This window comes from Triturus cristatus, chromosome 4_2, assembly GCF_964204655.1.
Source record: "Triturus cristatus chromosome 4_2, aTriCri1.1, whole genome shotgun sequence".
NCBI classification, from domain to species: Eukaryota; Metazoa; Chordata; class Amphibia; order Caudata; family Salamandridae; genus Triturus; species Triturus cristatus.
Genome location: NC_140586.1, coordinates 649,660,262 through 649,672,742, shown reverse-complemented (window position 1 = coordinate 649,672,742; position 12,481 = coordinate 649,660,262). Strand labels below are relative to the sequence as shown.

At 42.1% G+C, this 12,481-nt stretch overlaps 1 protein-coding gene across 5 annotated transcripts in view; it reads right to left on the bottom strand.

The window, feature by feature from the left end:
• The window catches only part of JAK1 (Janus kinase 1), a 647,675-nt gene that overhangs the window by 217,165 nt on the left and 418,029 nt on the right, over positions 1 to 12,481 (bottom strand). For all 5 annotated transcript variants that reach the window (XM_085602371.1, XM_085602373.1, XM_085602374.1 and 2 more), the window contains one exon: positions 5,054 to 5,203. In XM_085602371.1, the coding sequence (XP_085458497.1) occupies positions 5,054 to 5,203 (150 nt within the window). The remainder of the gene's footprint in view (positions 1 to 5,053; positions 5,204 to 12,481) is intronic.

Here is a 12,481-nt window from a genome sequence, read left to right as displayed (position 1 = left end):
TCTGGCGGCATGTAAATGTTTGAAAAACTATTGGTGTTGAAAAACCACCATTACAGGTGAAATTGCAGCTTATTACTCTCCAGCATTAGATATCTTTTGCTCATGCCTGTGCTTTTTTAACAAAATAACATTTATCCACAGGAATGTCATCTGATCATTTCCATCTACTCTGGCTTCTTTATTATTGCAATAATAACCTTGAAATGGATTTACCGACTTTGAAATCACTGCTCTGTAATCTTCTTTAGCAGTGTGCTTTATAGAGGCATACAGAGGGATAGCCTGCCCTACTAGGGAGTGTTCTGTCGTTTTTTGCACAATAGCATCTGAGGCAAGCTAAAGTCTGCCGAATTATTCTGTGCCTGATGCAGGGGAAACCTTTGATGTATCCTGACATTGACTGAAGGTCTGCATTCAAAACTCATTAGTTCTGATTAGAGAGGTTCATGGATGTTTTTTAAATATGCATGCAAAGCTCCGTCAGCTTGAGTTGTTAGGAAGTGGTTCAAAAGGGCAAGAAATGAGATGTAGGGAGAAGGTTATCGTTCTCTGAAAGTTGGATACCACTTTAGCAACGAATTGCAAATGTCCAGTTGTTGGACTCTCAGTTCCCCTGCCTCATTCACAGAGGGAAAATGGTTAGGGATCCGACGGCAGAGTTTCAGCCAACTCGGCTGTTGGAAATGCCTTTCTAATAGAACATTTGCAGCAGGACTGTTTCAGGCTGTGCTTACTGTGCTAATTTTTACTGCCATTCACTGTGGCCACAGGCAGAAAAAGCTATCTTTGTCCTCATGTACAAGGCAAAGACTCCCAGTGCTTAAGTGTCTTCTTTTTATATATTTGTAAAACAAATACATACTACAGGGCTCTGTCTTTGAAAAACTAAAAACTAAATCCTGGTCTGCCTATGTAGCAGGAATCTTATATAACCAGCCAAGTTAGGGCATTTGATGTCCCAGGAGCTTGGCAGCCCATCTCTTTAAGGCAAAAGGGCCTCCTTATTCTCTAAAAGTGGCTCTAAGTAAAAGGAAGTTAATAACTTTAACACGTTAACATTTTTATGGTGCGCTTAAATTCTGCAAGTACTAAATTTCACTTCTGTAGTAGCACCGTTATCTGACAAGGGGAAACTGTATTAATAGTTATTTCAGAACAATCTTCAATGAAAGACTTTGTAAATGGAGATTGATCATCTGGCTGTTATCTTTACTTAGCTATTGTAAAGAAGTGACCACATTTTATGACGGATTGAGATACCTCCTTAGCTGCTAGATATAGTGATACAGGACTGAAATAAGTACCTTTCCATCTGTTCCTGGATTACCTGTAGCTTCAAATGATGCAGTCCAACAGATGTGCAGAGTGTGTGCAGGGCACAATGTCGTCCTGTGGGCGTCAGTTGGTCTCTTGGGGTTCACGGTTGCTCCTATACTTCCTACAGCATTTTTCCCCTGAGGTACACTCACAAACAGCTGCAACGATACAACCCCAGGTGCTCTCCTGTGTGGTAGTGGGTCAGCAGTATTTAGCAGAGACATCCGCGTGCCTGAATCTTCTGGAAATCCTGGAGCGCTGCTGGTAATTTACAACAATTCAACAGGCATAGCTTTTAAGTGATAAAGTTAAGCTATATAGTGAATGTCAGCATTTGGGTTGTGTATGACTAAAGGCCTGATTTAGAGTTTGGTGGAGAGAGCACTCCATCACAACATGGTGGAGTACCCACTCTGCCAAACTACAGGTCCGCCTGCCTGATTTAGAGGTGGGTGGACCGATAGTATGTCAACAAAGGACCTTCCTTCAGCTCAGTCATACCCTCCAATAGAGTACCGGGCATTGGAGGTTAGTCATCTGACCGTCCACCCAATTTAGAGGAGGCGGTCTGATGTTTTTGTTGTTGTTTTCTTTTTACTGTCTAAACTGGGACGGTAAAAAACAAAAATATACTCCCACACCACAGACAAACCGTGGGAGAAAACACCTAGGTTGTGGGGGGTTATTTGGTTTACTTTTTTCAAAAACAATCTCCCGCTTTAGGAGTTTTGTAAAAAAGTTAAACCTTATAAAAACTGATGGCCTGTCGTCTGTCAAACCTTTACAACATTGACAGAAACTACGATTACTGAGGTTAATTCCACTTTTATGAGATTTCGGCGGGGTCGGCTAGTTTTTCTAAGTTTGAGGGATGGGATGTCTGTCAGGGCAACCAAGTCATTTATTCTGTCACCCTTACAGACATTACTCCATCCACCAAGCTCTAGATCAGGACCCACGTTTGTGAATGCATGCATCATGTAGATCTACGGGGCTAAGAAAGTCCAGCAATTGGCTGGGATGATAGGCGCTTAACATCACTAGTTCAATCACTGTTTTCTGATTTATGTGCTCAATTTCCTTAGCTCTAGGATAGGTCTGAGCTATTTTAGTCTTTTCTGAACTGCTTATTATCCTGAAAATGGTCATGTATTCCTTACAGACTAAGATTGTCATTAATTGTTTGGACAGTGTTTAAGCTTTCCTGCTAACAAGGCATGGACATTTTCAATAAAAGTGCTTCGGTTGATATGGCAGGAGTGCTTTCAGGAATAATGCCATGTCAGCTGCCTGTCGAGGCAGTGAGCTCAGCATGTTTTTTTTGTTTCAGAGAAATGTTTATTTTTCTGTAATAGAAAATGTCTCTGATATGGGGTGGGTGGGTGGTTAGATGAGGGTTGGAGAGGAAAGTTCCAGAGATTGGGCACCATTTGTTCTTTTTATTGCCCAGGTCCATAATTTTGGGGTATAACGGACCAGGACAGAAAAGAAAATTTGGAAGAAACAGAATCTATATGGAAGACCTCCCTACATTCAGACAAAAGCAGCACTCTAGTGGAGCAGCAGCCAGCAAAGGTAATCTCAACAGTGGAGAAAGCGGCGGCTCTGTTGCCAGAAAACTAGCAATTCCCCAACCTCTTAATGAGGAGACAGAAGCACAAGTGTATTGGATTGGGTTTATCTACTGGTTTATTGCAGGTGTTCTGCCTGAACCACACTGTGTTCCTTAATTTCCCTTAGCAATGACCTTTGAAGGAGACGGCGAACTTCCAACTACAGAGCTCACAAATAGCACTTTGAAAGGTTCCTTGAAATCAACACAATTAAGTTGAACACTCTTTGGAACGCTTCATTGTAACCAAGTATTATGTTGGTCGACACTCATTTATACTCTGGGTAAATACACTATGCATTTAAGGTAAGGTCACGGTTTATAAGGCTGTTTTGTGAATCAACTCTAGATGACATCTCTTCACAACAGCAAAACAACAAATTGCTTTAAAGCACACATGCCAGAAGACCTCAAGCTTTCACGTAGGGTCTTCTGTTGCTTCAAGACTGAAGGAGGAAGGTTTAACCAAGAACTAACACACCACCCATAACATTACAAAATCTGAAAGAAAACCTGGAATGACTGCCATGGGCAGAGTATGGACAAAGATCTAGACACTGGTGTAGAGAAAAAGACTGAAGACTAAATTAGCTACACAGTGATACTGCCATGTCCCAGGCTAGCCACCTTCAAATAAGATACCCGTCACAAAAGTACTAACATATGGGTGGCATGAATGCAACACATCTCTGTTATAGATTCCTCAAAACGGTTTCTAAATTACTCAAGATGTGAAGCTAATAATTAGAATGGATCGCAATATCATTAGAACATATATTCTGATTATCACTAGTAACTTCAGTAAGGGATTCAATAAATGCACCATTGGCAAATACTTGGTTTGTATTATAGAGCACTCTAAGGGTTTTAGTAGTCTGGAGTCTCTCTCCACGGTCTTGAAGCAAGGTTCTATTTTCCAATATGGTGGTCCCAACTTATTTATTTAGGCAGCAACCTCAATAAACAATCACAGTGAATGTTATGTCATCGATCCACTGATATTAAACAGTTACTTTGTAAGCTCACAGGAAACATTGAGGCAATGGAAGGAAGAACAAACTCGAAAGAAATAAGGTTTATTTGGGTTTGTTTACTTTAATAAGATAGTCACTTACATCAAGACAGCATTTTAAGGCTGCTGTGTAAGCCTTCTCCAGTTGAAGCTGGTCCTTCTGAACTACAAGCTTTAGAAGTCTATGATTTCGTTCTTTCTTTGACCGAAATATCTTCAGGTGAGTAGCTTCAGGGAGGGGGTTTGAAGTGTAACCCCCCCATCTAATAAATGTATTTTCTGGTGAATAGTTCGATACAGGTGCTTTCAGTCAGTTATGGTGAGGTGTCTGATTTCACTTGGGATTTGTGCAGGCACACACTGACAAAATCACACACACACACACTCTTCATCTCTGTTTTGAAAGTCCTAAAAAGGGTTGATTATTTTACAAAATATTGTTTCTCTCACTTAGTACTCATACCATTCCTCTCCCTTTCCACCGCCCTTTAAGCTCCTCTCATGTTAACATATTTCAATGTGGTTTTTGGGAAATCTGAAGCTCAATCCACTCCACCCCACCCCACCCCCTTCCACCTCCAATCTAAGTGTCCAGGCTACGCCCCTGAACATCTTTTCACCATCTACAGTGAGCTGCATACAAAATTCAGACCTTAAAAAATGAACAAATACCAATTGATGTTTTACCACAACTGTTCATAATGATAAGTAATTAGGCAATGTTTACCAATCCATTTGTGGGACCATCACAAGAAATTATTTTGAACACCCTATGTACTGAATGTAGGAAAGTCAGAAAGGCAACAGCAGTAAAATATGCCTGAACGCAATGGGACTATCTCAAATACAAATGCAGTGACATAGTTGACTAACTGGCAGCTTTCAGATCCAAGTGATCAGCAAATTAGAGTTCTTAGGACCGTTATCTGCACCTGAACATTTGAACTCTTACAAAAGATTTTCAATTTTCAAAATCACAGTGGGTCATTATCACACGCTGCATTCATGAACTAATTTGGTGTGACACGTAAACATATTTGAGAGTGCATGTTTTAATATTTGAAATAATTTGCCTTCATGATAAATTGAAATAATTAAAGTGGGTTACTTACCAAAGAAATGTCTCTGTGACTTGGGTCCAAGACTTTCAGGATGACCTTGATCTCCTTTTCAGCAAAGGAGTCTTCGTTTTCATCATCATTCTTGTAGTTGAGTTTACCAACATATATTTGAGTCCTTGTTCCTCTTCCGAGATGGTCAAGCTGTGAAAAGTACCAGAGTTACATTATTCTACTACTGTACTGAAGCAATAGATTTTAAATAAACATGGTTAATGGCAATGAACGAGAGGTAGGTAAACCTGAATACAAGTCTTGCAAGCTTTAAAATGAAAAACATTCTATAGACTTACTGGCATTAGGATATATAGTATCAACGGAATCCATTCAAATATTTGTATAATATGTATTCTCTTCGAGGAGCAGCAATGAGGTAATTACAAATAAGGTCATTAATTAATTACATGGTTTTACAATATTAGCAGTGTTCACTGATTAAAAGTGTAGCAAACATTTTAAAGGAGTGATATTTTTAAACTGCAAACAGCTACGCTATTTTGTAAGTTCCACTAAAAGAATTAAAGTCAGAATTTTCTCTATAATCTGATTATGAGAAATAACAAGCCTGTGCATCTCAATGCAAAGAGTCCAATTCACTAAGAGGGTTATTTAGAATCGGGTGTATGCAGGACATCCACCATCTTTTGGTGGATGTCCACTCTATTTAGAGTGCCTATACAATTTAAATATGGCAGACGAAACATCTGCCAATTCTTTGCAGCTGTGCTGCTTCTGCCAAACCGTAAATAAACCAGCCTTGCTTCTCAAGTCTTTACTGTGTTTGTAGCAAGACAGTTAAACCCCTCACAATAGAAATTAGGGATCACACAAAAAAATTATCAGGATTAGTGTGTCGAAATCCCCTCAATCTCTTGGATAGGTATGACTATTTAGGTTTCGGGCTAGAGACAACCTTGCAAAAAGTTTTAAATAAACACAAAGTTGAAACTTTATTATTCTCAAAACTTCTGCGTGATGTTCCTCACCCTGGAAAAACATGGAAATGTACACTTGCAAAAAACGATTAGTGGTGTGAGGCCTCTTTTCCAGGTCCTGGAGCATTGGGGAATACTTGCCACTTTCTGTAGTGAGTAATGACATTTATGACTTGTAGAAAAATGGGTTCTGCCCATTTAATCTGCCTAGATTTTTCGCTATTGGATCACCTGGTTTTGGACCTTTTACTGTGAGTGAGCCCCACAACTGGTGACTCACCCATGGTAAACAGACTGCGCATGTTTACCTTCAGTGTCTGCCTTTAAAGATTAGGATGCTGCGATGCAGCAAAGGTAAGGGGGATTTGGCTGGTAATATGAGAACACATGTGTGGGCTGCACATGAGACTACCTTTGTGCTCAGCCCTGTAACTGCGTACAGATAGCCTGGTGCAGAGGGGACTCTTCAGGGTTAGATATTGACCTGGGTTAGGCCTTATAATATTAGTAGGCACTCATAGGTAAAATCAGTATGGTTACTATTTTGTCTGCAGCAACACCATTATTCACATAGGTGAAAATCTGCCTATAGTGCAGTTTCACTTCCCTTTGGCCAACAAAGTCCAGCAAGATATCAAATTGGGGTTTAAAGAGGGCTCCCAGTTCAAATATGTACATCCAAAGCAGATACATGTACACCTTATGGGTAATCCAGAATTGTCAAATCTCCATGGCTCAGCCCAAGATCAGAGAACCCAGGCCTTTTGTCATCCCGCTGGGTCAAGAAATAACATTGCTCTCTAGCAGAAGGAACACAGACCTCCCCCCCCCCCCCCCACATAGAGGAAGCAATTAACAGTGCTGTGTTCAGTTCCTGAGAAGGAAGGAGTGGAGAAGAAAATCTGCATCTGTTAGCTAGCTGTCACACTGTACGATGGTTGGGACGGCCCAGGCCCACTGAACAAAGGGGGGAGCAAAGATCTCAGCAGCAAATGTTTTGAAGGGAAAGGCCCGGCATGGATTTCAGTGGGGGCAGAGCAAAGGCCCCCAGAGGAGATGTGACCAGCGACTACTGAATGACACCATCTTCAATTGTTCCAGCATGCAGTGCAGGAGGGTTGGGTCAGGGTTGGAGAGGTTGTAGTAACCTAGTATTGGGCTGTGGTGCCTGACTTCTCGAACTTTCCAGCCCAGGTAAAAAATGTCTTTCACAAGGGAGAGAGTGTTCCCTACTTGGGAGGAGGAAAGTGGCCAGGGATCACATCTCTGGGCCCCCAACGATAAACATTAAGGGGGAGCACCACCGCACTCCCCCCGCTGTTGTAGGCCAATCCCCCATTCCCCGTGTCTGGTAGGAGCAGGCCAGTCACCAAGAAGATGCACCCTGCCCACTCGGAGGGAGCAGGAGAGCATGGGAGCCGCACTGTGCGGCTCTCATGCTGCCAGAGGAGAATGCCGGCTGTTGTAGCCTGGGATAGGCTCCCTGAGTTGCGCCCAACAAAGGCCATGCGGGGTGCCTGGGTGGGTCGAGCACACCCAACAAATAAAAAGAGAAGACAAAAGCAAAAAGGAAGCAGCACAGTGAGAGGATGCACCGCTAGCTACAAAGGCTCACAGTTGCACTGCCTAACTAAAATTCATGCATCCGGGAGGGCGTGCCCCATAATGCCCTGCAGGCTGACAAATCCCTAAGTATTCTGCGCATCGTGGTGACCCCAGGATAGCAGGATCCCCACCAATGGAAAAAAGAGGGGGGGGGGGGCTGCAGGAGCGCAGCATCTCCTCCCAAAGACAGTTTTACAAAAATTACTGACCCCAACGCTACAGGGTCAAAGAAATTACGACACCCACTCCCCCCTGGTTATTTAGTCACTTCAAGCTGGAATTTCTGTTCTGCAGCCTCCGAGTGCAGTGACCCAAGAGACAGATACACGTAATGTGATTTTCAAACTGTTTATTGCTATAATTGTTGACAGTAATGATTTATCATGAAAGGTTGCAATGCTTAATTAATTATAATGACTGCAGATGGATTATGGTTACTGAAGTCAGTGATGGGGTGATGATTAGGACATCCGATTCTGTTCGTTAATTGTGTTCATAATGGATTTCAAATGAAGCCTCAAGATATGCTGCATTTGGAGGGGCACTGTGATTTTTGGGGCCATGACACTTTAGAGGTCATATGCAATGTCATCCAAGGTATTTCCACCAGCCTTCTGTATATTTGTAAATTACTTCGTAGTATAATGTAGCGTGTGTGTAATAAATGTGTTTTACCTTTTCTAAATAAACAGCACAGACTGGACAATAATTTATTAAGTGCTATTATTGCGTGCCAGCAAATGGTGATTACTAGCCCACACCACTTCCCCAGAGTAGGCCTTGGACTCATCTGCTTTCCTACCCTGAGACAGACAACACTACAATGGGGTTTTTGGTTTCCAGTGAGCGTGTGACTTTGGACTGATTACTTGGGCAGGCCACACATCCAATGGGACAGTCTCTTTCAATAACAGATCAGTTATGACAAATCTTTGCCATTTATGATCCTCGCTACAGAATAACTAGTAGAGGTGCCCTAGTTTCTCCTCTGGTTCTTGATTTAAGGAGAGTACTCCTGCTAGTCTGAGATCCAACTGCAGTGATCACAACAAAAAGTTCAAAAATTCATCCTGTCAAGAGATAACTGATACAAGTCAAATTTCTAGCATTCATTTAAAGGGGCTGTTCCGGATCTTATGGTCAGTCACAGCAGGAAGACCTGAACACAGTTCGGTAGGAATTCGTTTCATATACAACTGGTCTCGCAGACAAAACAGAGGTGCTAGTGTGACTGCGATTATACTTCGTGCTGACAGAGGACTCCCACAACTGGTAATTCTAGCAGAAAGTTCTTATTTGATGTTTTCTAGCTGGTGGACACGCCCAAGACAGAGAAAGAGAAATGGCAGAAGAATATATGGAAATGAATGGTTATTACTACAGAGACGGTTTAGACTTCCTGAGCAGAACCTCTCTTGCTCCAAGAGCAAGACAAATGAGAAGTGCACGAGGGTGTTTTATTCAGCTTTGATAAAGTGCAGACATCTCAAGCAGACAGCCATTTCCTGGCTATCTGTAGAATCAGATCTGCCCATACAGCTATATCAGGAACAACGGTTCCATTCACCACTATGTCCTCTACAAGAGCTCTATCTGGGCAGAAAGAATAGGTGGATTCTCCCATTCTTTCCACACAGAATAAAGAGCTTTGATGGGGGAGTCTCTATAAATGTAGTCATGCCAATAAGGAAAATATGAATATTTTGCCATCACAGTTGCGCTGCAATAACTGTCTTGCAGAGGACACCATATCCATGCAGCACTTTTAAAATACATTACACGAACTCTCATATGAATGCAGAGAGCAGGAATCCAAGTATGGGGGACTGAATGGATTTTGCACAAGTGACTGCTAGCTTCCCAAGGTGAAAATAGACCAATCCTGTGTTCACTTAGGGCAGGTGTATGGAAGAAAGCATCATGCAGGTCCACTGAACAGAGCCAGGCATTATCAACAGCTGCCACGACCAGAGCCATCCTTCTTCGACTTATGCAGAGGGGCTGGGGGAGATTAGAAACTGATCATGTTCAGAAACATACAGATTTAGACAGATGTTGAAACCCTATTTCTTTACATAGAGAAAAAGGAAATAATATCACCCTCTTGTGTATGGGAAGAACCAGGACTATTGCTTCCAAAATAAGGAACTTCACGAACTCCTGATAAAAGTTCCTAGGATGTTGACTGGGGGAGAGGTGGTCAGGGTGGAGCTCTAGTTCATTAATAGAGCACACATTTAGAAAACACGAAGATGATCGATTTCCTGTCCAGATTCCCGGGAAACGTTGTGGCTTCTTAACTTCTGCTGAGCCTTGAGGACAGGCTTGTTCTTTGCCTTTTCCTGTTTGAGTGAGGGCAAACCCGCGGAAGAGGGCCGAGCTGCAGACGGAAGGAAACAAAAGCAGGCTCTGATCTTACAAAAATGGAACGCTTTTGCCTAATGAAAAGATGGCTTTGGCTTGGCTGGCACAATTTGGCTTGTACACAATGATTTCTACTTGAATATACCCATTTTGTACTGTGGCAGGACCTTCTTGGTTGAGTAGTCTAACTGGTGCTTTCCATCAAAGACTGATAATTTTTTCCTCAGGCCTTAGATTTGAAGACTTCACCCATTCCTGTCTGTACATGGAAAATAGTGCTTATTACCCAGACCCAACTGCCAATGAGGTAAGCAGACATCACCAGGCTTAAAGCATACTCTGCCTGAGAACAGCTTGAGGCTGAACTCATGGCACAGATGTAGACTCTACAGCACTGTCAAGGCACTAGCAAACTAGTAAATTTGCTTGACGTAGGACCCCAGAGATTTTGTGCCTCTTTGGCCTGAGTGCTAACGTCACAAAAGACTCCGATGCAGATTCCTGAAGGCAAATACAGAGCTCCATTTGGATGTCGGATATTTTACCATAATTCTCTGAAGAAACCACTAGTGTCTCAATAGGCAGAGTCGGAACAGTAATCACTAGATAGTACAGCTACGCTGGATGATGGCTACTAGGCTCGCCAGTACGAGCCTCAAGAATGGCATCCACATCTGCTGCACGTGGATTTTACTGAAGACAGAGCTTGGAGAAATGGTGAACTGGAGTCTTGCCATCTTTGAGGATCCTGCTGTTCTATCGGAGAGCAGTTTCTGGAGATGCAGTTGCAAAGTTGCTAGTACTTCTGGGGAGTACCAGAACTGGTGCTGCTGGGTGCCGACCATCTGATGCTGGGAGCTGTACCACTGGCACAGGAAGGTGTGCCAGTACCTATAGAGGAGCAGGCGCTCTGGGACCTGGAACATTCTCGCGGGCTTTTTATCAAAGCACTTGAGGCATTCGGAAGCAAGTCTACAACAAGGAGGGGCATCAGCATGTTGGTGAAACTTGAGTGTAGATAGTGGAAGCACAATAGGCTAAATCAACACAAGACCCAGATGTTCCCGATCCTATGGGCCTGAGTAATCAGACCACTAAATCCCTAAATTATGGAGTTCCCTTTCCCAGAAGGGCCAAAAGCTAAAGAACTCTGAAACAAGTCCTGAGAAAACAGGCCATTGGAACTGGCTGAAATTTTAAAAGGACCTCAAGCTTGAGAAAAATTGGAAATGCGGATATGACTTGTCCTGCAAGCTCTACAGTGCGATCAAGGGCGGCAGTGTCACATCATCTTGGGTTAGGTGCTGCACAAATTCCGACCATTACCTGACGGCAGATAGCAATGGCAGATTTTGCATTTGCTGACATTTCTCAGCGCCCAAGTTTCTTTTTGTGCTGCTGGAAACGGGATGAGATCAGACCAGAACACATAGATTAGCAGGTCTTTTCTGCCTTCTCTTAAACAAGGCCTCTCAAGCAGGACAGGCTCTGGTCCCCAAACACTCAGATCCAGTACACTTGTCTTTTCACTGGACTTTGAAAAGCAGAGCTAGCTCAAACAGATTCCCTAGCACCAGCAGAAAATGCTTTCTTTGATAAGTTGCCCTCCCTGGAGCTGCTCCCCAAACAGTTCTCTGTCATGCTACTATGTAGTGTGGCAGGTACAAGCAGGCTGAGAATGGGAAGCCGCAAAGAGGTGGGAGTACGATATTTTAAAGCCCTCCAAGTTGTTTTTAAAGCCATTTATCTACATGTTACGATGAAAAGTGTTTGTTAGTAAACATTATTAAACATTGGGAAAAGTGAATATTGAAGTCTGTCCAGCCTACAAAACAAGCTCCCAGGTATCTGTTCCTTTTTCCACTCATACAACAATTTTAATTATTCAATACTTCACGAAAAAATGTGTTCGATTATATATCGGATTCATTGTTTACCAAGCTTGTATTGTTCAAATTGTTAGTGCCTCAGATACTGTGCTGGTGCGATCCACACTTAGTAACACGATATTGCAAAAAGAAAAGTAAAATTGATCTTCCTGGGAACCAGAAAGGGCAGATAACATTAGAACAAAAGAGCATGTAGTAAAAAAGGCTACCAAAACATTGAATAAATAGTAGAAAAGACAAGTAATCCGAAATTGCTCAAATCAGCAAGGTAATATACAATATTGGCATTTCTTATGTTGAAAGAATCTATGAAAATTGTTATGAATAAAAATAAACTGCTCTCCAATATTGCTCAACATTTTATAAAAATAATGAAAATATTCGGAAATGAATAGTTCCAATATTAATAATGTAAGGGCAAGGAAGGAAATAAATCAATTTCAGATCACAAAATCTAATTAATAAAATGGGTTTGGTAAGTGCATGGAATTAGTCTGCTTTCTTCAATTGTCATTCTCTGCAGTACCATTTATCATGATGATGTATTCAAACTGGCTTTAATGCAAGTGTCACGCCTAATAAGCCACATTACTTTATCATGATTGATGCTAATACAATCACAATGAATA